This window comes from Pongo abelii, chromosome 16 (assembly GCF_028885655.2).
Source record: "Pongo abelii isolate AG06213 chromosome 16, NHGRI_mPonAbe1-v2.0_pri, whole genome shotgun sequence".
NCBI lineage: Eukaryota > Metazoa > Chordata > Mammalia > Primates > Hominidae > Pongo > Pongo abelii.
In genome coordinates this window covers 81914936-81941363 of record NC_072001.2, presented here as the reverse complement: position 1 = coordinate 81941363, position 26428 = coordinate 81914936, and the positions used below count along the sequence as shown (strand labels likewise).

Here is a 26428-nt window from a genome sequence, read left to right as displayed (position 1 = left end):
TTTTCCACGCCTGGCCCAGCCCCATCGCCCTGGCCCCCGCCTCCAGGCCTTCCTTTGGGCAGGTGCGACCCTGGAGCAGAGTTCCAGGAAGGCAAAGACTTGAGGCTGGCATCGCAGGCGCGTCCTTCTCTAACCACCGAATGTCCTTGGCCTAGTCACTGCACACCTTAAGATAACAGCTATTCATTGATGTCTGCTCTGTGCTCAGCACCAAAAGGGGAAGCAGAGGGACAGATTGCTCCCAGCTGACAGAAAATGTAAATAAAGTAATTCCGAGTTGTGATCAGAAAGAAACAAGCTGGAGGCTGGGGCAGAATCACAGTGGTGGGGGACTTGCTCCAGGCTGCAGCGCTCTCCATGGGTCCCGCTGCCCACTCAAGTCTTTCTCACCAGGAAGTACCAGTCGCAGCTTGACTGCCTCCTGGGGCTGTCGTGCCAGCCAAGGTGTCCCCACCAGGAGACCTGTGTTGTGGACCAGCGAGACAACCCTGGGCAAGTCACTTTCCTCTCTGGGCCTGTTTCCTCGTCTGGAAGCGAGGAACCGAGGCAGATAAACTAGAGGACTCTGGAAGGTACAGCTCTGACACTAACTCAAGCCATCCCCGGAAATGATATGCAGTCGCCTCAAACGTGGGCATCGCCCTCCGTGTTGCCATCAATTAACATTTGTAAATATTAGTGACTCTATCTGCTACAGACAGTTAGCAACTCCGGTGGAGATTGGTGCTGACTGCTGGAAACCCGTCTCAAATCCCTCCAGACCCTATATTTCATCCTCTCTGTCCATAATTAATTAGAAAGCTTCATTTGGCTGAAGGGATTCGGGCGAATTATCTTTAAACTTCAGTGGCAGAGGGAGCCGCTGACTCTTCACAGAACGCTTTATGGAGTTGACACCTCTAAGACTCATTGTGAGCAAAAATTTCACTCCACCCTCCAGACTAGGAAATCTGTGAAAAACTAAACCTGGTTGCAAAGAATCTAAACAGCAAAATTCAGTGAAGATGCTCTTCTTAGCTCCAACTACAGCTAGAAAAATGTAAATTACATCCAATGGAGCCAATCTGTTTAAACAAGACTTAAACAAAGGGGCCACAGAAAAGGGATGCACAAGATGTTAACCAGATTAGTAATTAATTGCACTTCTGCACAGAAATGAAAGACGGTACCTAGCATCCTTTCACTGAAAATTTACATTTTACTCTGAAGAATTTATGGGACTTACAGGCACTTATGCAATTCATCCTAACAGCGTTTGGATGACTTTAAAATGTTATTCTGCTTTTACAGCTAACCGATTTGAAACAGAGGAGTTGAATAACTGCTGAAGGTCACAGTACCTGTCAGTGGCAAAACTAGAAAGAAATGGTTGTTAGTGCAGCCACTGCAAATATAATTGGAACTCCTAGATGTTATATCAATAATCATGAGAATGATGGTTATTTACATAATCTATGAAAAACACTATTAATTGTCGCTATTAAGTGAAAGGCAAGGCGTGACATTTGTTGGGCGTTTTAAAATCCAAGCAAATAATCAGAATATAACGTCTACATCTTAGATGGTTTTTCCAGGGGGATATGCCAATTACTCATGGTTGCTGGATGTGGTGCTACACCTGACTCTGATAACAGGCATCTTCACACTGCTAGGAGACATTAGCTGACCAAATGACAATGAAAATTGCTGCTGTTGCTGCAGCCACCACCTACAAAGTTCCCCTAAAGTGGCATCTATCTACCAACTTTCTGAGACTTAGCCAAAGGGACTATTACACAGTTCTTGCATCCCAGACACCACCTTTTCCTCTGAAGATTGTGGAATTTTTATTACACTTTCCTGTCTTCACTTATCCTTCCTTCTCCCCTTTTCTGAATATCCAAACCCACCCTTTCTTCAAGGCTCATTTCAAATGCCACCTGCCTTCTCTTTATCTATTTCTCTATAATTATGTTCTCTACTAGATAATGGGTTTCTCAGCCTAGCGGCTATGTCTTTTTTTTTTTTCCCTAGTAGAGACAGGGTTTTACTCTTGCCCAGGCTGGAGTGTGTAGCAGTGTGATGATAGCTCACTGCAGCTTCAACCTCCTGGGCTCAAACTCAAGCGATCCTCCCTCCCCAGACTATCAAGTAGCTGGGATTACAGGTGTGCACCACTACAACCAACTAATTTTTTTTAGTTTTGATTTTGTTTGTTTGTTTGTTTGGTAGAGACAAGGTCTAACTATGTTGTCTAGGCTTGTCTCAAACTCCCGGGCTCAAGAGATCCTCCCACCTCGGCCTCCCAAAATGCTGGGATTAAGAGTGTGAACCACCATACCCAGCGGGGCTATGTCTTGTTCACCTTTATAATACCCACTTGCCAGGCAGTACCTTGCCATAGAAAGTAGAATTTAATAATTATATTAACACTGCTAAGTAATGAGGACCGTAAGAAGTTAAACACGTTTTAATATGCTAGTTCATTTAATCTCAATGTTACAGGAGTGGTACTTTTATTATCCTTGTTTTGGCCAACACCTTCTCAGTTCTCTTGGCAGGTCCCTCTTCTTCTACCCAGGCTTTGCATGTTGGAAATTCCAGAGGCTCGAATCTGGGACCTATTCTGTCTCTGTAAACTTCCCCCCTCAGTGATCGTATCCATTTCCCTAGCTGTAAATACCATCCATATATTGATGATGACCAGATTCATACTCAGATAGGTGCTGAGCTCACCTCTGAGCTCCAGTGTATTTGACTATGTACTTTACATCATAATCACTTAGTTATGTCACTTCAGATGTCCCAAACCATGTTATCCTCTTAGCCTTCCCATCTCAATCAATGGTACCACCATCTGACTAATTACTCAAGCTAGAAAACTGGAAGTCATCCTTAGTTCCTCCCTCTGCTTCATCCACCAAGTCTAATTCAACCCTAAGTGCTATTTACCTGGAATTTATTTATTTATTTATTTATTTATTTTTATGTATTTATTTTTAAGACAGAGTTTCACTCTTGTTGCCCAGGCTGGAGTGCAGTGGTGCCATCTCAACTCACTGCAACCTCCACCTCCCAGGTTCAAGTGATTCTCCTGCCTCAGCCTCCCAAGTAGCTGAGATTATAAGCATGTGCCACCAGGCCCAGCTAATTTTGTATTTTTAGTAGAGATGGTGCTTCACCATGTTGGTCAGGCTGGTCTCGAACTCCCGGTGATCCACCCGCCTCAGCGTCCCAAGATGCTGGGATTACAGGTGTGAGCCACCGTGCCTGGCCAGCCTTGAATTTATTTTGAATCCATCTCTTATATCTCCTTTCCACTCCTAGTTTATTCAAATGCATCTCTATCTTAGACTCCTGCCCCAGCCTCTCACTGGGTCTCCTTCCCTGCATCCTCCAACACACTCTGCAGATGGCATCCTGAGTGATTGTCTTCAAACAGAAACAAAATCCCAAGTCCTTGTCATGATTCTTAGAGGGGCCCCCGCTACCCTCACAAACTCCACATCACACCCCTCCCCTTTGCCTACTAAATTCCAGCTGCATGGGCCCCTTCAGTCCAGGAATCACCAAGCCCAGTCCCACCCTAGGGCCTTCACACATGCTGTTCCCCCTGCCTGGACTAATCTCTCCACCCCTCCTCCTCCTCTGCCTTGCCTAACTCCTACTCCCCCTTCAGCACTGGGCTGATTGTCACTTCTTGTATGAAAGCAATCTCCCTAAGTTGGGCCCTGTACTCCCTCCGCTCATTACTTTCACTGAATAAATGAATGTTAACTGCTTTTCCAAAGATCTGAGAGCTAGCGAGCTAGAAAATAGTGGGCAGGGATTCGAATCCAGGTGACCTGACTTCAAAGACTTAACCATTCACTAAGCTAAAGTCAATCTCTTTAAGCCCTATTACTAACTTTTTAAACAGTGCCATAAAACCTGCCTCACAGAATGTAAAGTTCATAAAGTCCTTAGCACAGTGCTAGAGTGTTCAATAGATGGTAGCTAATATTATTTATGTAGCAATTATTCTGTGACGTCCTTTCATACTTACAAAACCCTTAAGTAAAGGGCAGTTGGTGCTTTGGAGTTAAAAAGAGAGTGCATGGAAAGGGAATTAGAAGGCCAAATAAATAGCAGAAATCAAAAATAAACATTGTCATCTGTGAGTGGTATGGCCTAATGAGTTGTCTTTTATATCAATGTTGTTCACTTTTCTTTTTTATAATGGGGTCAACTGAGCTAAATTCAGAGCTAGGCAGCTTCTCTGAATCTTCCATTCAGCACTTCTATTACGGCTTGGTGATAAATTCTGCTGTGAGCCTTTAAGATGAAAGCCAAACTAAAAAGTTAATTAAAGATAAAAATGGATGCTGTCAATTTTACTGCTGAAATTAAATTCATTTTCACAAATTAAAAGAAAAAAGCAAGTTTTGATGGGATATTAAAATTCAATCCTTCATAAGAAATGATATAAGAAGTAAAGGTCTCTTTCAAGGGCTATTTCAGTGACCACAATCAAAATGTAAAAGTACAGACATATTTTAATGTGGAGAGTTTTAAAAAAGAAAATTAATTTGCCACATTTTTATTAGATTGTAATAACTAAATAGTAATGCATAAAATCAAATATCACAAAAATATAAGCCATATATAAAACTAAGCCTTCTCAATAGAATTTAATAATAGCATATATATCACACAATGTCACAGGTTCAATTACCAATAGAAAAACACATGTTAACAAGGAAATGGCAATTCAGCTACCAAACATTTTTTTTTTTTTTGAGATGGAGTTTTACTCTTGTTGCCCAGGCTGGAGTGCAATGGCGCGATCTCAGCTCACTGCAACCTCCGCCTCCCAGGTTCAAGTGATTCTCCTTTCTCAGCCTCCCAAGTATTGGCATTACAAGCATGCATCACCACGTCTGGCTAATTTTGTATTTTTAGCAGAGATGTTTCACCATGTTGGCCAGGCTGGTTTCGCATTCCTGACCTCAGGTGATCCGCCTGCCTCGGCCTCCCAAACTACTGTGATTATAGGCGTGAGCCACCGCACCTGGCCTACAAAACATTCTTGTTAAAAATGAAGATACTGTTTTTTATTTTAAGAAAGTGCAATACAATATCCCATGTCCCCTAATTGTTGAAAGCTTTTAAATCTGGGAGTGATGAATTACATTATAAAATAATTTTTCTTTTTAAGACAAATATGAATTTCCATAAAGTCCTTGAGTAGAGTAATAATTTTTAATATGCAAAAGTTCAACATTTGTCTACTAAATAAAGACACCTTATTAGGAATATATAAATGTGTGTAATATAAATATGTATTGTCTGTTCTCCATAGATGATATACTATTATAAATGTTAAAATGAAACTTATGCTTTTAATTTGATATCTACAAGATACAATTACAAATATTCAATTCTGTGCAAAAGGTAGAATTGGAATATTTTTCTAATATCAAATATCTAGCCTCTATCTCTCCCTCAGACTTTCTATTCTGGACATGAGAGGTATTTATAGACACTGCCATGTATACCAGAAGTGAATCCAAAGTACAAATTATACTGCAGGTTTAGACCACAAATATTCCAGATATTTGTGGCTATAGACCAGGAGAACTGCCATCTTAGAATTTAATGTATTGATTGCCAAATTATTTGTTCCGAGATTAATTCCCCTTCAGTCAAGAGATATTATAAAATTCTGATCTTCAAAAGCACAAAAAATCCAAAATTAAATATATTTCATTTCCATGTGTAATTTGTAAACTGCCATATATTGCTTTTAGGGAAGTGATGGTAAAATGAAGATAGAGCTGCTTCTCTGATACGGTTTGGAATCTCTGCTTTAATTATCGTTCCTTCTAATTTATTTAGCAAGGGTTCACTTTCTCATCTAGCTTCATTTCCCGTGGAATACTAATTGACATCAAGGTTTCTATAGGGATAAGAAACAAGACCAGATGAGCAACCTCTCAGCAATAGAAAAAGCTCCTTCTGAAGATTGAGTTATGTATGGCATTGATTGTTCCAGGGAATTGATTATCTTTAATCTAATTCTAAGCCACCTGATCCAAATCTCTTAAAATTGGAAATCATTTAGTAATTTCCAGTTCCACAGCTGTCTCACACAAGACACAATCTTTCCTTGCTCTTCTAGAACATGGCTGATTAATTTTAGGTGTTTTAAATTTTTTGAGAACTGAAGAATACTTGAAGTCACCTGTATGGAAAAGGGTATTTTGATCCTTGATTATATCTGATCTTCTCAGTCATTGGTGAACCAGAATTGAAACTGCTTGTGTTTCTAACACACACACATGATCTTCTCAATGCTCTATGGGATAATAGATTGGGAAATACAGAGAGCTCTTGGCATATTGGGAATCGCACAGCCTTTGATTTGTGGAGTCAGATAAACATAAGTTTGAATCTTTGCTGTCACTCCCAGCTATTCATTCGTTCGTTCAACAAATATTTAAGAAACAACTCATGTATATACCAAATTCTAGGAATGATGCAGTGAACATGATAGTTAATGTCCCTGCATTCTTGGAAAGTACTGCCTTGGGAAGGAACGCAAACAACAAACAAGTAAACAAAGCTGGGCGCGGGGGCTCAGGCTTGTCATCCCAGCACTTTGGGAGGCTGGCGTGGGTGGATCACCTGAAGTCAGGAGTTCAAGACCAACCTGGCTGACATGGTGAAACCCCATCTCTACTAAAAAATACAAAAATTAGCTGGGCATGGTGGCATGTGCCTGTAATCCCAGCTACTTGGGAGGCTGAGGCAGGAGAATCGCTTGAATCCAGGAGGTGGAGATTGCAGTGAGCAGACAGTGCGCCATTGCACTCCAGCCCGGGTGACAAGAGCAAAACTCCATCTCAAAAAAAAAATAAAAATAAACTTTGCCTTTAAAAAAAAACATAAGACCTTGTCTTTTAAAAAAAAAAAACAATAACAAAAAACAAGCAAGATAATTTCAGAATTTGATAAGAACTATTGAGGAGGGCTAGGTGCAGTGGCTCACGCCTGTAATCCCAGCACTTTGGAAGGCCTAGGCAGGTAGATCACAAGGTCAGGAGATGGAGACCATCCTGGCCAACATGGTGAAACCCCATCTCTACTAAAAATACAAAAATTAGCTGGGTGTGGTGGCACATGCCTGTAATCCCAGCTACCCAGGAGGCAGAGATTGCAGTGAGCCAAGATTGTGCCACTACACTCCAGCCTGGCGACAGAGTGTGACTCTGTCTCAAAAACAAAAACAAATAAACAAAAAAACTATTGAGGAATAACTAGAAATTGATGCAGTGGGGGGTAGGGGATTTTACTTTTAATCAGGTGGTCAGGAAATGCCTTCCTGACAAGGAAACCTGAGTTAGGACAGAAGATGGAGAAAGTGGCAGTCATGCAGGATGGAGGGGAAGAGCATTCCAGATACAGGGGTGATCTAGCTAAAGACCCTTTGGTAGAAAAGAGCTTGCTACGGCCAGGCACAGTAGCTCATGCCTGTAATCTCAGCACTTTGGGAAGCCAAGGCAGGAGGATCACTTGAGCTCAGGAGTTCACCAGCCTGGGCAACATAGTGAGACCTCATCTCTACTAAAAACAAAATAAAAATTATCTGAGTGTGGTGGGGCACACCTGTGGTCCTAGCTACTTGGGAGGCTGAGATGGGAGTATCACTTGAACCTGGGAGGTTGAGGCTGCAGTGAACTATGATTGCACCACAGCTGTGGTGACAGAGAACCTGTCTCTCAAAAAAAAAAAAAAAAAAAAAAAGAATAAAGAAGTTTGTGAGAGGGAGGGGCAGAGAGGAATCAGGTACAGATTCTCAACGAGATAGGAGGACAATGGAAAACAGGGGATAATTCCGGTTTATATTGAAGATTGTATTATTTGGGCAGGTGGGAAGGAGTCCTCTTTAAGCAAAGAATATGAAAATACAAGCCAGGTGTGGTGGCACGTGCCTGTAGTCCCAGCTACTGGGAAGGCTGAGGAGGGAGGATTGCTTAAGCCCAGGAGTTAAAGTCAAGCCTCAGCCTGGGCAACATAGCAAAACCCTATCTCTACAAATAGAAAAAGAATATGATAGTACAAATGTGAAATTGCGTGTGAAATTGGATATTTACTTAGAACAAAAAAATTTTCAACAAATTACATTATTTTTTGGACCACAACACTCAAAGCCAGAACAAATTTTGTAAAAGTTGACAAACATCACAGTAACTAGAAAATGATAGTTTGGGCCGGGCATGGTGGCTCACGCCTGTAATCCCAGCACTTTGGGAGGCCGAGGCGGGCAGATCACGAGGTCAGGAGATCAAGACCATCCTGGCTAACATGGTGAAACCCCGTCTCTACTAAAAATACAAAAAATTAGCCAGGCATGGTGGCGGACGCCTGTAGTCCCAGCTACTCGGGAGGCTGAGGCAGGAGAATGGTGTGAACCCAGGAGGCGCAGCTTGCAGTGAGCCGAGATCGCGCCACTGCACTCCAGCCTGGGCGACAAGAGTGAGGCTCCATCTCAAAAAAAAAAAAAAAAAAGAAAAAAAAAAAAAGAAAATGATAGTTTGACTAACGGCCTGACATCGTATAGTAATTTTCCCCCTTCCTGTTTTGGTATTGATGAGAACTGAATCCTTAGCTTATAATTTTCTACATCTGGAGACTGGAAGCGTTTATCATAGACTAGCTTCTGACTCCATACATTTCAAGCCTTGTTTCTCTCTCCAGTATTCATAAACTTCCGATGATGGGCACCATAGAAAACATAGTTCACGTGGTGACACAACCTCTGTCCCTGCATCTTCTTGTCTTGATGCCAGGTGAGTTGGCACAATGGTGATAGGAAACATCCCGAAGCCATTTCTACACTGGAATGGTTAAAAATAAGCTCACTACACATGAAAGTGACTGCGAATTAACATATTCCATTACACCCATCACCACTCCAACGTCTTCCAAAGGGAGGAGAAATTTGTCCAGAAACAAACGGTAGTGCTTCTCAACTGCTGTTAAAAGATATTTTGCGACCAGGCACGGTGGCTCACGCCTGTAATCCTAGCACTTTGAGAGGCCAAGGCAGGCAGATTGCCTGAGTTCAGGAGTTCGAGACCAGCCTGGGCAACGTGGTGAAACCCCGTCTCTACTAAAATACAAAAAAATTAGCTGGGCATGGTGGCGTGCACCTATAATCCCAGCTACTCGGGAGGCTGAGGCAGGAGGATTGCTTGAACCCGGGAGGCAGAGGTTGCAGTGAGCCAAGATTGTGCCACTACACTCCGGCTGGGTGACAGAGTGAGACTCCATCTCCAAAAACAAAAAAAAATATTTTGCATATGAGCATAAGAATACGTTATTAGGGTCCTTCCCAGGGCCTTGGAAGGAGCCATGCAAACGAAGAGGCTTGAATCTTAAGCTGCATTAGCTTCACAGTAAATTGGGGAAGTTCTCTGATGGGAAACCTATGCAAGGTTTAAGACATGTGTTCATGTGCTCCGACTGACATATTAAGAAGATCCCTCTAAGCAGTGAAGGTGAGAATAGGTTGGAGGGGAACAAGCATGGGCAGCTTTTCTTTTTGAGACAGTCTTGCTTTGTCACCCAGGCTGGAGTGCAGTGGTGCAATCTCAGCTCACGGCAACCTCCGCCTCCCGGGTTCAAGCAATTCTCCTGCCTTAGCCTCTGGAGTAGCTGGGACTACAGGCATGTGCCACCATGCCCGGCTACTTTTTTTGTATTTTTAGTAGAGACAGGGTTTCACCGTGGTACCCAGGATGGTCTCGATCTCCTAACCTCATGATCTGCCCGCCTCGGCTTCCCAAAGTGCTGGGATTACAGGTGTGAGCCACCGTGCCCGGCCATGGGCAGCTATTATAGAAGTCCAGGCACGGGATGGTAGTGATGGCTTGCATGGAATGATGGCACTGGAGTTGTGTGACTTGGCACAAATTACTCACCTTTTCTGATCTTTGGTTTCCTCAACTACACAATAGAGAGATTGCCTCTAAATCACTGAGCACAGAGTAGGCCCTCAAGGGTTTACAAGGTTGTTGTGAGAATTAGCACTAACATTTATAATGTAGCTGACACTTACTGTTTAATCAACAAATGATAGCTTCTACTCTGCTCTAAAGAGAAATGGGGCTTTCTAAGGCTGCAAAACACTTTAGAAAAGCAATTAGAGGCTGGGCATAGTGGCTCTCGCCTGCAATCCCAGCACTTTGGGAGGCCGAGGTGGGTGGATCACCTGAGGTCAGGAGTTCGAGACCAACCTGACCAACATGGAGAAACCCCGTCTCTACTAAAAATAACATAATTAGCCAGGCATGGTGGTGTGCATCTGTAATCCCAGTTACTCAGGAGGCTGAGGCAGGAGAATGGCTTGAACCTGGGAGGCGGAGGTTGCAGTGAGCCAAGATGGTGCCACTGCACTCCAGCCTGGGCAAAAGAGCGAGACTTCATCTCAAAAAAAAAAAAGGAAAAAGAAAAGCAATTAGAAGGAAAAAGTATTTTTACATTTCTCCTTTAAGAGTATTTTTAGGCTGGGGGCGTTGGCTCGCGCCTGTAATCCCAGCACTTTGGGAGTCCAAGGCGGATGGGTCACTTGAGGCCAGGAGTTTGAAACCAGCCTGGCCAACATGGTATAACCCCCTCTCTGCTAAAAATTCCAAAAAACAACAGCTGAGTATGGTGGCAGGTGCCTGTAATCCCAGATACTTGGGAGACTGAGGCAGGAGAACTGCTTGAACCCGGGAGGCGGAGGTTGCAATGAGTTGAGATTGTGCCACTGCACTCCAGCCTGAGTGACAGAGCAAGACTCCATCTCAAAAAAAAATAAAATAAAACAGTATTTTAAAATAGCTTGCCTATAATTTGCTGAAGGTTACCGATATACTCGTTCAGCATCTAAACTGGGCCACTGAGATAAGTTAATAGTGGCTAACTCTGGACAAGATATTATGGGTGATTTTTATTTTATTCACTGTGTATTTTTCAAAGTGATCATGCATTGCTTTCCTAATCAGAAAAAGTAAGTTATTAGATTGTTTAGGACTCAGAAGACAATTTACCCTGGATTCTCCCATTCCATGTGATTCCTAAAATTTCAGAGAAGGTTATTACATAAGGCTCTTAGGTACAGAATCAAAGACTTGGCCTCTCTAGTGTTAAGTATAAAGAAATTTAGAGAAAACATTCTTCCTGCAAAGATGAAAGGAAGTGAAAATCCTCTCCAACTGTGAGACCTACTTCTATAACTAACAGATTCATATACATTTACTCAAATAGTCAACCCATTTCCCATTTCTCTTGGGTTCTTATAGGAGAAAATAGGGCAAAGTAGATTCTTTTAAAAATCCCTATCACTAATGTTAATGTGTGGCATAAAGATGGATTTTAAAATAAGCCAAAAATTCTACTTCAAGGTGTATACTCAAAATAAATGAAAACGTATGTCCACACAAAAAACTTGTACATGGGTGTTCATAGCAGCATTATTCTTAAGAGTAGAAATAACTCATATTTTTGCCAATGAGTAGATAAACAAAATGTAGTATAACCATACAATGGAAGAAAAATAATAAATCGCTGCTTTTTTTCTCTAATCTAGTAAACAAATTACTGATGCACACTACAACATAGATAAACCCTGTAAACATTACACTAAGTGACAGAAGCCAGACACAAAGGATCACATATTGTATGATTCCACTTACAGGAAATGTCCATAATAGGCAAATCCGTGGAGACAGTAAGTAGATGAGTGGTTGCCTAGGACTGGGCAGTGATTTGGGAGTGATGTCTAAGAAGTGTGTGGAGTTTTATTTTTGGGGTGATGAAAATGTTCTAAATCGATTGCGGTGATGGTCGCACAACCCTAGGAGTATAGAGAAAGCCATTGAAATGTATGTTTTAAATGGGTGAATTGTATGGTATGTGAACTGTATCTCAGTAAGGCTGTTACCAAAAAATAACAAAAATAAATGGAGAAATTTATTTTACTATCATTTCATGTAATTCTGAATTCAACCAAGAATGGAAAATTCCCAAGTAGTCTGAACAACTGAATTAAAGTTTCATGATTAATTTAAATACTGCTTTTAAAAATAGATTCACAATTATATTTTGCAAATTGTGTATTATAAAGATGATTAAACCACAAATTTACTAGAATAATGTTGACGTACTTTAGCATGGGGAATATTTTTATGTGCATTGTACTAACAAGAACTTTAAATGATAGCTTTGTCTACATAAACACAAAACAACCTTTGGGTACATCAGCATCAAAAACAAAATAAAAATGCAAATGCTACAATGAAAAAAAAATGCAACACAGATGACAAAGAACTATCTTTAAAAGAGCTCATAAATGAATTTATAGAAAGTTAAATTATCTGATAGAAATTGGGCAAAAAAGATGATCAGACAGTGCATGCAAGAATACAAATGAATGATACCTGGAAGAAGAAGGGGAAAAAAGCATTTGACGTGGGTTTATCCTGATGTGTGACATACAATGTTGTTTACAGAATTCTTCCCTACTAGGGATATTAACTCTAATTGGTTTCAGGTTATAACAATAGTAACAAAAAAGACATCAGGAAATTTTAAGAGTAGTTCATCATGTTCACTGAGCGCTTTTTTAGATCAGATTGTGACTACTTGCATTTGATGCCGTTGTAATCCCTTCCTCTTTCTCTCTCCTCTGTCACTCCGTGGCAGCTTCCCTTCCTCTCTGTTCCCTTTACTACAGTCTTACACCCTCATCCTTCCTTGCCTATTTCAGTAGCCTCCTAACTCACTCTGTCTCTTCCCACCTAGTCCATCTTCTGGGCTCCCAGAATCATTGTTCTAAACAAGTCAGAGTAATTGTTTTTCTCATTCACTAAAAAATCTCAGCTGCCTCTGCATTGCATAGAGCACAAACTTCAAGACCTGCAAAGCTGTCTTCTCATCCTAGTGCACATTTCCAACCTCATCTCTTATTTCCCCAGCAAGCTGTGCTCTAGCTCTGCTTAGCTACTGTGAAGCTTTCCCATTGCCAAGCCTTTGCACGTGCGGTTCCTTCTGCCTTTACTCCCTACCCTTCAGCACACAGCTACCTGGAGTTTAGCACTCCTCCACAATATTGTTGTGGATTATCTGCTTTTCCTGCAAGGCTGCAAGAGCCGAGGACATGTCTTATCCATGTATCCCCACCACCTAAAATTATCAGGAACATGGTAAGTGTCCAATAAAGGAATGAATCAACTTTCTGGTTTTGTTTTTCAGAGTATGGAATATTTTTGCACTGCTAAAACAAATATTCTCATGGAACTTTCAAAGTGCTAGACTGTACAAATTCCAGAGTCTTCCTTTATTTTCTGATTAAGAAAAAACGCCAGAGGTAAAATTATACACAGGAGTACATGATTTTTTTACATAGTTTATTTTTAAAAGCATGATTTGAAAGCTCACCAAAATGAAATCAACTTGACTTTGATTTTAAAGTTTTGACTCAAGATTTAAAACTTAGCTGTCTTTGGTTTTCTACTTATTTATATCAAGGTGCTTCTGAGCTGGTAGGGTCCCTGTGAAAACCCATGAGTTTTGCTCAGATTAATGAAATGCTTGCTATTAGTGATGGGCCCCTGTTCAGATGTGTATTGCTAAGGGAGCATTTGGGATGCATCAGGCAACACTCTGGAAACCAACCATCCTGCAACTCAGGTTAAAAATATGCCACAGAGCAGAGGAAAGTGGGGCTAGCGTGAGAATCTAGACTAGGCAGCCAAACCCCATCGCAGGGAAAAAAACTCACGGTTAAAGAGTAGCCTTTGCCTCACCTCCTATCTTTTGCTTTTCCTCATGGTATGAATTTATTTCAACAAAAAGATGAATACGTTGAAATTTGCCTGTTGTCAGGGTCAAATTCTGAAGACTTTCCTAATGTGGCAGCAAACTATACCAGGCTCTCTTATCCACTATTGCCTTTGAAGAAGTTGTCCTAGCTTTAGGCGAATGTTGAAGGGGTAGTCAGGATACAGAAAATCCACCAGTGCTACTGATCTGGATGGAAAGCAGGTATTTTTTAGGATTTCACATCAGCATATCCAGGGTATTTATTCATTCATCAGTATTTATTTGTTGGCTAACATGTGCCAGTTTCTGTTCTAGGTACTGAGACACAACTATTGAATGAAAACAAAGTACTGCTCTGGAAGTCTGTATTCCAGTGGAGAGAGACAAGAAACAAATATGCCAGCTGGTGATGAGTGCTATGGAGAAAAACTCAACAGGGTATGTATGGGGAATAGAAAATGTGAGGGTGCAGGGGAAAGAGATTGCTCCTTTACAGAAGTACCCCCAAAAAGGTGACATGCAAGCAGAGACCTGGAGATGAGGGAATGGGCAATAGATACCTAGGAAGAGCATTCCCAAGGCAGAGGGATTGGCAAGTGATGCGAGGGGAGCTTAGCACATTCACAGAATGATGAGAAGGCTCATTTGGATGAATGAGGAAGGAAGCACATGGAAGGTAGCACAAGGCCAGAATACAGGATACCTCGTGAACCAGTACAAAGAATTTGACTTTTACTGAGCAAGATGGGAAGCCACTGGAGAGTTTTGAGCCAAGACTGTGCAGTAGCACCGTTTTACATTTTGAAAGGATCACTGTGGCTGCTGCTGGAGAATTGACTGTGGGGAATGAAGTGGAGGCAGGGAGACCAGTTAGGAGGCTGTTGCAATAGTCCAAGTGAGAGATAATGGTGAATTGGACCAGCGTTCCTGCAGTGGAAAGTGGCTGGATTCTGGGTAAATTCTGGAGACAGAGTTAATAAGATTTATTGACTACCTCGACCTCTGGGTGTAGCAAGACTGGAGGGTGAAGATGTGCCATTCATCTTCACTACTTGCTGATTCTGTACTTGTGAATTTGCAAAATTTGCATTCTCATAAAATGTACATGTAACCCCCAAACCAATACTTGTGGTACTTTTAGTCATTTGTTGACATGCAGAGTGGTGAAAATTTTGAGTACCCAGACGCACATGTTCCCAGCTGAGGTTGAGCAAGGCGACACTCTGCATTCTTGTTTCAGCTCTCACACTGTTAAGTGTTCCTGCAGTCTACCTTGTGCCATTTATTTTTGCATTTTTCTTAGTGATTTTACGATTTCAAATGGCACCCAGGTGTAGTGCTGAAGTGCTGTTTAATGTTCCTAAGCACAAGAGGGCTGTGATGTCAGCACTTTGGGAGGTTGAGGCAGGAGGATCGCTTGACCCCGGGAGTTCGAGACCGGCATGGGAAACATGGTGAGACCTTCCACGCTCACCGTCTCTACGAAAAAAACACTGTTTAGTGTTGTTCCTAAGCATAAGAGGGCTGTGATGTCAACACTTTGGGAGGTCAAGGCAGGAAGACCGTTTGAGCCTGCAGTGAAATATGATCACGCCACTGTATTCCAGCCTGGGTGACAGAACAAGACCCAGTCTCAAAAAACAAAACAAAACAAAACATTCAGGTAAAGAGCTGTTGGCTGAGTTCTATGTTAATGAATCCACAATATACATTTAAAAAGGTGTCTTTAAGTAGAAATACACAAAAAACAGGTTATGTACTGATCAGTTGATAAAAATGTGACCAGTGGCTTGTAGGACCCTAACCCAGTACTTCCCCTAGGTGCAAGAGTTCAGTATTTGTTAGTTTTTGTGGTGACTTTAGAACATAACTACCAAAAACAATAAGAACCAGCTGTACAGAGTAAGAGAATAATTTAGAACTTCAAAAAAGTGCTGCAAATAGGGCTTGGAAATACTTTAGCCTATACAGAAAACTGCAGGGAGCTGCATTAAGAAAATCTACAATGAGGAATTAGACTGGGATCCCATATTTGATTGACAACAGCTGAGAGAAGGGTAAATGATGGCTCAATGCACGCATCCCGGCTGATGGAAATCACCTGAAGAGTTTAAGAAACGTTACTAGCTGGGTTCCACCACAGCGCTTGAGTTAATTGATACAGCATGCTTACAAGTTGCAAAAGCTTCCTAGGTGATTCTAATATGCAACAAAAACTTCTTAAAGTTTTACTCAGCATTCCTAAGAATCACATGCAGAGCTTATTAAAACAGATTACTGGGTTCCACCCTCAGAGATTTTAATTCAGTAGATCTGGGATGGGACATCAGAATCTGCACAGGTGATGCTAAAGCACCACGGCTATGCATTAAGTAGCACTGCCCCATATCACTTCTGTCATGAAGCCACAGACACCCAAGGGAACTCAGGTTGAACAAAGCCCAGCAGCAGAGCTCCCTTCAGCCTGTTAACACGTAACTGTTCTCATCTCTTGGTTCCACTTTTCCTCTGCGGCCTTAACTTCTACACCTCATCTTCCACGCAGCTTGAGCTGCTGCCTGTGGGCAGCCTCAGTCCTAGCTGCGAGATCCACACCCACACACCAATTCTGGCTTTGTTCAGCTCACGTGTTCATTCTCAAACCAAACCAATCCGCGCAGACAGAAATGAATAATCTGGCCAGCCTGAGGAATGTGCCCATCTTTGTGAAAAGACTGTAAGCCACAGCGTGCAAAAGGTAATCGCCCTGTCAGTTTTTGTATATTTAACAATTACTGCTACAGAGAATTTATTCCTTCATTTCCATTTTCCAAATTTTATTCCAAAAAAAGGGGATGTGTGTGGAAGATTAAGATGTCCATGAAGAGTAACCATCATCATTACAATATTCAATTGGACAGAAATGACAAGGACCCAATCCAGTATGTAATGTCCTATTTTCCCACTGCACCAGTTAAAAAAAGTCAAAGCCTTCCTAGTGTGGAAGAGTAGGACAGCTTTTACACTGAAATGGTGCCCCAATGAGTAATAAAATCTCTGATTCTATTTATCCTTTTCTTTCTGTTCTTTTTCTTTCTTCTCACGCTCAGCTTTGGCTTCTTCTTCCTCGTGTTTTTTGATCAACTGCTCCACTTCTTTTTGTTTGAGAACTCTGATTACCGTCTTTCCATTCTCTCTTGTTAGTGTTGCAATTTCCACTAAAAACAAACACATACATTTATTTGTATTGCAGGCAGGCAGGCATACTTAGCAGAGAAACTTAATAGGCACTCATGGTTTATGCTCGCCACATCATTGAAACGTTAGTTCAGCACTCTCCTATGTTTTATACTTATTATTCCCTTTTATGAGAACAATATACTTTTGATCTTGTAATGTTTTAATTATAATTTTTACTTAAATATCATCTCCTCAGCCATTTTGTCACTCCCTTAGAAAAAGTATAATCGACCAATTGCTATTGCTGGCCTGCTATTAGCTGTGCTGATTAGACGGAACTGTTGGAACCTCTGAGGGCTCAGCCAGAATCTTCAACTGGTAATAATAGCTTATTTTTTATGGACTTTTCAAGTCTCTTAAAAAAAAAAAAAGGGCATGAAATGGCCAAGAAAAGCAGACTGATACCTAAAGGGGAAGGAATTTTTTTGTACCGGGGAAACTGAGTAGTGTTTCCTTGAAATTGGGTGGAAGTAGACAAAAGAGGACAATCTGCATGTAAATGACATTTTCTTTTTTTTTTTTTTTTTTTTTGAGATGGCGTTTTGCTCTTGTTGTCCAGGCTGGAGTGCAATGGTGCGATCTCGGCTCACTGCAACCTCCGCCTCCTGGGTTCAGGCGATTCTCCTGTTTCAGCCTCCTGAGTAGTGGGATTACAGGCGCACGCCACCACGCCCAGCTAATTTTTTGTATTTTTAGTGGAGGCGGGGGTTTCACCATATTGGCCAGGCTGGTCTTGAACTCCTGACCTCAGGTGATCCACCCACCTCAGTTGGCCTCCCAAAGTGCTGGGGATTACAGGCGTGAGCCAATGTGCCTGGCCGTATATGGCATTTTCTAAGGAACACCAGGAGCTAAACTGTCCTAACATAAAGCAACATGTTAATTTACCACAATTTCTGAAAAACATTTAGAATTTTTTTTTTTTTTTTTTTTTTTTTGAGACAGAGTCTCTCTCTGTCGCCAGTCAGTGGCATGATCTCAACTCACGGCAGCTTCCGCTTCCCAGGTTCAAGTGATTCTCCTTGAACCTGGGATGCACCACCACGCCTGGCTAATTTTTGTATTTTAAGTAGAGATGGGGTTTCACCATGTTGGCCAGGCTGGTCTGGAACTCCTGGCCTCAGGTGATCCACCCGCCTCAGCCTCGCAAAGTGCTGGGATCACAGGCGTGAGCCACCACGCTCGACTGAAATATTCTTTTATATAGTCATGTAGCTTAAGGTGAACAAGGTATTTGGAATTGCTAACATGAGCTTAAAATAAGACATTAGTAGATTAAGAAGAACAGGAGAGGGTATCACAACCCATGCAAAAGTTGTATCTCTGGTAAAGTATACCAAACCTATGTATAAATATATAACTACATACATACGCTTTATCATACATACACACAAGCAAAGATATCATTGATGAGAAGACCTGGTAACTGTTAACTAAAAGTAGCACAGTGGAGGATGTCTGTCTGTGAGTAATGAGATTGCTCAGTATCAAGCCTTTAAGTTTGGAATACAGTGTGAGATTGTGACTCCACAATTTACCAATGTTGATCTTGGTCAACTCACTTAACCTCATTAAGCCCTAGCATCCTCAGTTAGAAGACAGGGATAACATCACCTAATTCGTAAGGTTGCTGTTTCAATGAACTAGGATGACATGTTAAAATCTTAACAGCTGCTGGCTGGGCGCGATGGCTCACGCCTGTAATCCCAGCACTTTGGGAGGCTGAGGTGGGAGGATCACCTGAGGTCAGGAGGTCATGACTAGCCCGGCCAACATGGTGAAACCCCGTCTCTACTAAAAATACAAAAATTAGCTGGGCGTGGTGGCGCGAGCCTGTAGTCCCAGCTACTCGGGAGGCTGAGGCGGGAGAATCACTTGAACCAAGGAGGCGGAGGTTGCAGTGAGCCGAGATTGTGCCATTGCACTCCAGCCTGGCAACACAGTGAGACTCCATCTCAAAAAAAAAAAAAAAAAAAATCTTAACAGCTGCTAATCTCCCTCACTCAGTCGAAAGAATTAAAGGACAGGATATGAATTACCTTTTTCAGCAGAGAGTTTACTAACATCCATGGTCTTATTTAGTACTTTGATAGCTAAAGCAAGTGCTGACTTCAAGGTCATTTCTCCTTCTTTGTAGTCTTGTTTCAACATTGACACAGCTGCCTATAAAACACGAATCAACATAGAATTTTAAGTTTTTACATTTTTTAGAAACATGAATTGATCTAGAAGAAAAATGCCTGAATTATTATTGGCATTACAAGCATAAACAACTTTTTTTTGTTTGTTTGTTTTGACACAGGGGCTCACTCTGTTGCCTTGGCTGGAGTGTAGTGGCATGATCTCAGCTCACTGTATCTTCAAGTCTCCCCAGGCTCAGGTGTTCCCCTCCCACTCTGGCCTCCTGGGTAGCTAGGGTTACAGGCACATGCCATGCTGCCCAGCTAATTTTTGTATTTTCTGTAGAGACGGAGTTCTGCTATGTTGCCCAGGCTGGTCTCGAACTCCTGAGCTCAAGCAATTTGCCTGCCTCGGCCTCCCAAAGTGTTGGGATTACAGGCATGAGCCACCATGCCTGGCCCATATACATAATTTTGATGACAGGGAGGGCACACATGGCACGGGGTGAGAAGAGGGAGTACTGATGCTCTATAAAGTGTGTCTTTAACCTGGGGTCCTCAGTCTCCCAAGGGGTCTGTCATAGAATTCAGGGGATCTGTAAACTAGGATGTGAAACAAAATCACAACTTCTAATTTCACAACTCTTAACTGAAAATTAGCATTTATTAATGTAGTTAACAAACCCCGGTATATTAGCTATACCAGCAAGGCTGTCACCAACAGAAATCACAGATATTTCCATATCACATTAAGGTTGTTGCAGCTATCTTAAAATACCGTTTACATTCATCACCACAGCAAAATTATGGCAGTTATTAGACATTCTGCTAGATTTTATAGCACAACAAAAATACTCACAGCGCTATTATTTCCAATGCATGTGGCCTTCCATCCCCCGTAATTTCCACTAGGGTCACTCTGATAGAGCTGAAAGCCATAGTGCTTATCCCAGCCAATGTACAGCAATGAAACACCAAAGGGACGTTTTCCTTTAACAAAGAAAAAAAGCCAAACATATCAATAATCTAAATTTAGTATCACTATAGTTACCTGAGCTCAGTGAATGTAGCTAAACCCTACTCTGTGAACTTAAGCATTCATAAACTGTTTTGTATTCTGGCTACCATAGATAAGCTCCATTACAAATTCCACTTTTGTTTCTACGACTTGGACACAGCCAGGAGAGGGAATAGACAAAGGACCAGTGCTGAATTTCATTATTATGTAAACAGCAGTTAGTTTCCAGATTTGAAAATGTTGTTTTGGACTTTCAATATCCTATTAATAAAACTAGGATAATCTACATGGCGGAGAAACACGTTCATTCATGAAGCAAGAATGTATGAAATTCTAGTGTTCTGTACCACTGTAGGATTAATATAGTTAACTGTAACTTATTAGTTTCAAATAGCTAGAAGGATATGGAAGGCTCCCAACACAAAGAAGTGTTTGAGATGATGAATGTGCCATTTACCCTGATCTGATCATTATGTGTACTGAAACATCATTAGGTACCCCATGAATATGTACAATTCTTATTTGCCAATTAAAAAAATTAAATTTAATTTAAAACAAAGGGTCTATTTTCAATTTTTTACTACCTCAAAAGGGTTATAACTCATAAAATGTCTTAACTTTTTAGAATAAAATTTTCAAAAAAATTAAGTACCTCCAAATTGTGTATAAGCTTGTTTGATATCACACAGTGCTGTAACCAACTGCTCACAAGGTATTGGCTCCTGATACTGTAATAAATACCTAGGATAAAGAGATGGGCACATTAGTAGTTTTCTCTAAAACACAAACTCTAAGGAAAATATTCTCTGAAAAGCAATCTATGCCATGGGGACAACCTAACAGTCATTTGTAATTTGAAGGGGAGGGAACAAGTCAACAACTGAATATTCTCATAGTAAATAATATTTTGTAAGTTGGTTGAAAAAAATCTGTAATTTTCAATTCAAAGATTTTTAATGACTTTAATCTTTACAAAAGTGGGCTCTCCTTAGAAACATCAAAACTAGGCCAGGTGCAGTGGCTCATGCCTGTAATCCCGGCACTTTGGGAGGCCAAGGTGGACGGATCACGAGGTCAGGAGATCGAGACCATCCTGGCTAACAGTGAAACCCCGTCTCTACTAAAAATACAAAAATTAACCGCGTGTGGTGGCATACGCCTGTAGTCCCAGCTACTTGGGAGGCTGAGGCAAGAGAATCGCTTGAACCCGGGAGGCGGAGTTGCAGTGAGCCGAGGTGGCGCCACTGCACTCCAGCCTGGGTGACAGAGTGAGACTCTGTCTCAAAAAAAAAGAAGCATCAAAACTAATTTCTATATCATCAGTTATGCTATTTATGACCATACCTTTGAGCAATGAGCCTTAGTTCATTAGTCAGAACATTAGCATCAGAAGTTATGCCTGCCACACTGCAAGCCATGTCCCTTGAAGAAAAAAGACATTGATCTGTAAGCAGGGAAGATGCTTGCAAGGAGCGTTTATAAGTATTAAAAAGCACAGAATTCTATCAGAAATTCACTACGTTTGCTTCACAACAGCTACTTCCTTCAGAAAAAACCTTAAAAAGTTTTATCTTTGTAGGAGACGTTTACTTGATGTCATTCAACATGAAAGATAAACAAATGCACCCTTTAAGTTCTTTAACAGATGTATTTATCATTACCACCCTGTGAATAGGATAACAGAATTAACGCCAAGAAGCTAATGTAATCTCAAGAAGATTCAGCAACAAAGAATAAAAAGATAGGCTTGCCACAATGGCTCACGCCTGTAATCCCAGCACTTTGGGAGGCCGAGGTAGATGGAGGGCTTGAGCCCAGGAGATCAAGACCAGCCTGGGCAATATGGCAAAATCCCATCTTAACAAAAAATACAAAAACGAACTGGGTGTGGTGGTGCACAGCTATAGTCCCAGCTACTTGGGAGGCTGCGGTGGGAGGATCACTTGAGCCCGGGAGACAGAAGTTGCAGTGAGCCAAGATGGCGTCACCGTACTGCAGCCTGGGTGACAGAGCAAGAATCTGTCTCAAAAAAAAAAAAAGATTTTGCTAGACAGACTGCTCTTGAGTAATATTCATTTCCTGAGGCTTGGCTTGATAGAGATGACAGGGGACAATGGCAGGAGAGTTTACAAGCCTGCTTAGGAAGTACAGGGCTAGGCTCCTACTAGAGATGCATTTCATTTTTTTGGGCCTATTTCCTGAGGGCTGCCCTGGCTCTCTTATAGCTGAGACTTGCCCTGTGACTACGCCTAGCCAAGCCTGCCAGCTGTTGAGTGGACCCAACAGAGGCTCTGTGGAGGGGTGACACCACTTTGGACAAGTTTATCAAAAGGCCCTGATAATCAGCATTTACCAAGCTCACCACCACTGAAGGGAAAGTCTCTACTTAGCACGGCCAGCTCTCCATGAGCTGCAAAGTTCTGCACACCCAAATATAACAAACATCTCACACAGTGTACAAGGCTTGGCTAAATTCTTCCCAGACCTCCAAGAGGCTTGTTCTTTAGTAAGATTCAGTGTAATTCAACAAAATCCTGCGTAGCTATTCTAGACAATACTTTGAGGGCCTACTAAATGCCAGACACTATACTATTTTATTTCATTCATTTTATTTCATTAAACCGCCACAACCACTTTAGGAGGCTCTGAGGCCCAAAGAAATTAAATAATTGGTGCAAGGTCACATAGCCTGCATGGGTGAAGCCTGGAGTTGAACCCAAATCTGTGTGACTACTAAGTCTGTACTCTTATCATTACACAATGCTAGTTTCTCCACGAAGTGTTTGCCCTGCACTTAAAAGGAGTAACACATGGTACCAGGCCTCAAAGAGGTTACAAACAAAATAAAGGCACAACTTCAATTCTACCACATCGCATGGAAGAGCCCTCCCAAATTACATAGATCCCACTTATGTGAGAAAGTGAGATTTTTTTTAAACTCTTTCCTAAAATCTCACTTACTCATTGAGTTTATAAATTTTTTCAGAAAAAAAGACTTCATCAAGAAGCTTGTGGATGTTGCGTCTCTCTGCTGCAAGCAAAACACCATCATTTGCTAAAATTCCCAAACAGGTGCCTGCATGTCCAATAGCTTCCATGGCATATTCAACTTGGTATAAGCGACCTACAAAACAAAAGCAGTGAGAAGCCAAGACTCTCCTCTGTGCTCTTGCACCACCGGCCCAAAAGAAATCAGCAATGAAGCAAGCTAGAAACAAATTTCCACTTTCACTCTTCTATGGTATAATCAACCTGGTGACCATAATTGCTTCAAAGTACAAAAAAGATGAACTCTGCAACTACCAAAAATAGTTTGTAATTTTTTTTTCTAAAAGTCTAACATTTATTTTTAAACTTGAGGCAGATTAAACAATTTCTATTTTACCTTCTGGAGAAAATATAGTGGTCCTGGAGTCATATCTTCGAGACTACAAAGGAAAAACACATGAGTGACTCCTACCCACTGAAAGTAAGCCAAGTCCTGCAAGCCTACAAATCATCTTACAAAACCTATCCTGGTATATACAAAGTTCAATAGGTGAGAGGAAACTGACAAGATAAAAGGCATCTTCTCAATGCTTTCCTTCTATTTCAATTTTCCCACACAAGTCTGTAAGTTGAGTACAAGCAATACGGTTTATCAGGCAACAGTTTATTGGCATGTGTATTAACTCACCATGTTTTCTGAACTTTATATAGTTCCTGTAAAAAGAAAATCAGATCATCATTAAAATAAGATTCACAAATTAAAAAGCATTTGCTGACTTTACAAATCTATTTACTCCCTTTATTCAGCTAAGTGTCAGGCATTATGCTAGATGCTGGAACACCAAAATGTGTAAAACCAGTTCCTGTCCTGAAAAGCTAATACTGGCAGTTAGGTGAGACAGGCAGTCATAGATTATAATGTGGAAAGAGGAACCGGGGGTAGGGTGGGAAAAGGGATGATGAAAAAATCAAGAAAGTATTTTTTGAGAAACCGATACAGAAAATGAAAGTAAATCAGAGACGGGAGAGGCAGAAATAAGGCTGAGAACCCTTGGGTCTAAGAGAAAGAACAGAGGAAGAAAGAAGGGAAGGGCATTCCAGACAGAGCATAAAGTATGAACAAAGGGTACTGAGGCAGGATAGCTTAGTGCGCATGAGACAAACTGCTGATGTTTTTAAAAATATATAAATAAGAGCTAAGCGAGTATCCAAATCACGCAGAGCCTTGAAAGCCATGTCAAGAGGCTGAGGCCTTCTCCAGAGAGTGATCTGGGTCCTGAACTTGGGGGTGGAGGCAGTTATCTTGGGCACCATCAGTACCATTTGTGCAAAAGGCAATACTGGGTGCTCAGCGTTATTTGGTAAAGCCTCAGTCCAAAACCCACATTTCCAAATACTGGAATATAGGGAATCAAGACTGGAAAGGTAAGCTGGAATCAAATTCTGGAGAGCCCGCGTGCCCAGGTAAAAACAGAATTTTATCTCTCAGCCAATGGGGCTCCTCTGAATGATTCCCAAGGCCCATAGGAACTGATTGGCATTTTAAATGATCACTCTGGCTGGTGAGAGACCGAGGGCAGCGAACTGGTTGAAGTAATTGCAACAGGAAGGTGCAAAGTAAGGACGGCACAGAGCAGAAAAGCAGGGAGGACACAGACTCGCCGAGGATTTCTGATTCGAGCGTAAGCACAACTTTCTGTTGTCTCCACGCCTGACGCCGGGCACAGCACGATTTTGAGTTCACCGGCACCTCCGGGAGAGCTAACTTTCACGTACCGAACTCTCCAGGACGGAAGCCGCCCCAACTCCTCGGTCCTGCCCACAGACCCCCCACCCTCAGCCCGCCCCCTCGCGGGCCCCGGCGTCCAGGCTTGGCACTGGGAAGCCCCCGACGGCGGCCGGCGGGGGCCATTCCCGGCGGCCGGTCCGTCACCGAGGAGGCGGTGCAGAGTCATCGTGCCCACGGCTCCTCCGCGGCAACTGCAGGCCGGGACTGTCTTGACGTTCACGACCCCCGCCCAAGGGGAGAGCGGCGAAGCTTCCGCGGGCCCCAAGGGGCCAAAGGCTCACCAGATGGAAGACCCTGAAGACTTGAGATGTCCACGGAGCCCTTAACTCCACGGAAGAATAAACCACCAGCGCTCACCAAATAACCGCGGCTAATATGGCCCCCGCGCATGCGCAGAACAGCTGGGGGGGGGGAGGCGGGACGGCCGAGGACGCGGAAGTCCTCCATGAGGGGCGGAGCTAGAACCGGTCGCCCTCGTGGGAGCTGGGGCGCCGGGGTGCTGAGGCTCTGGGGCGCTGCAGCTTAGGCTAGGGTCCTCAGCAGGTGGAGGAGTTGCTGTGCCATGGGGAGGAGGACAGGAAGACAGTAGCCAACCAGGAGGTGGAATAGCTAATTTCTTTCTCTTACCCTTGGCGCTCTCCTTTCACTTTCTCTTCACTATTCAGACCTAGGATAGCAAATAGTGTAGACCGGCTTCTTAATTGCTATCATTCCTGTCCTGTTTCCCAAAATGGTTCCGACCACATGAGACTTTACCCCTCTCATCACCTTCCTTTTTCATTCTGGCTTTCACTTTTACTGCTGATGCATACATTTTGGACATATAAATTATGATGAGGAAGGCCGGGTGGCTCATGCCTGTAATCCCAGCACCTTGGGAGGTCGAGGCGGGTGGATCACCTGAGGTCGGGAGTTCGAGACCAGCTTGGCCAACATGGTGAAACCGTCTCTACTAAAATTACAAAAATTAGCCGAGTGTGTGGTGCACGCCTGTAATCCCAGCTACTTGGGAGGCTGAGGCACGAGAATCGCTTGAACTCGGGAGGCGGAGGTTGCAGTGAGCCGAGAGTGCGCCACTTCACTCCAGCCTGAGACTCCATCTCAAAAAAAAAAAAAAAAAAAAATGATGATGAGGGTCGGGCATGGTGACTCACGCTTGTAATTACACAGCTTTGGGAGGCTGAGGCAGGAGGATGGCTTGAGGCTAGGAGTTTGAGGCTGTGGTGAGCTATGATCGCACCACTGCACTCCAGCCTGGGTGACAGAGAAAGACACTGGCTCTAAAAATTAAATTTAAAAAAATTATGATGAGGTTCACACTTTTGGGGGAATTTTCACCTTGGTCTCTTTCTCTGCTTTTCACCAGTCAGAAAGGATTTCCCTGACCAGCATAGTTAAAGCAATACCCTACCGTCATCATATACTCGCACCATTTTATCTTCTTTACTGAAATTGTCATAATTG

The 26428-nt window shown here is 42.3% G+C and overlaps 1 protein-coding gene across 4 annotated transcripts; it reads right to left on the bottom strand.

The window, feature by feature from the left end:
• Positions 1 to 16617: 16617 nt before the first annotated feature.
• On the bottom strand, positions 16618 to 25366 carry PSMA4 (proteasome 20S subunit alpha 4). 4 transcript variants are annotated; one of them, XM_002825724.5, is made up of 9 exons: positions 25246 to 25359; positions 23864 to 23889; positions 23573 to 23615; positions 23149 to 23311; positions 21532 to 21609; positions 20840 to 20928; positions 20029 to 20159; positions 19089 to 19212; positions 16618 to 17027 (listed from the first exon to the last, which is right to left on the bottom strand). In XM_002825724.5, the coding sequence occupies exons 2-9, from the start codon at positions 23864 to 23866 to the stop codon at positions 16873 to 16875; spliced, it is 786 nt and encodes a 261-aa protein (XP_002825770.1). In that variant the 5' UTR covers positions 23867 to 23889; positions 25246 to 25359; the 3' UTR covers positions 16618 to 16872. The 4 variants fall into 4 exon arrangements, with proteins under 4 accessions (XP_002825770.1, XP_009248348.1, XP_009248349.1 ...); XM_009250073.4 differs by lacking the exon at positions 25246 to 25359 and adding an exon at positions 24952 to 24969; XM_009250074.4 differs by lacking the exon at positions 23573 to 23615 and having other exon boundaries at positions 25246 to 25366.
• Positions 25367 to 26428: the final 1062 nt, after the last annotated feature.

Bases quoted from the DNA above. Each gene is read 5' to 3' on its own strand.
- PSMA4 (XM_002825724.5), bottom strand. The intron at 23,312-23,572 runs GTAAAATAGAAA...TTTGTTTTGTAG, and splicing joins CACTATATTTTCTCCAGAAG to GTCGCTTATACCAAGTTGAA. The intron at 20,929-21,531 runs GTATGGTCATAA...TCTTTATCCTAG, and splicing joins CTAAGGCTCATTGCTCAAAG to GTATTTATTACAGTATCAGG.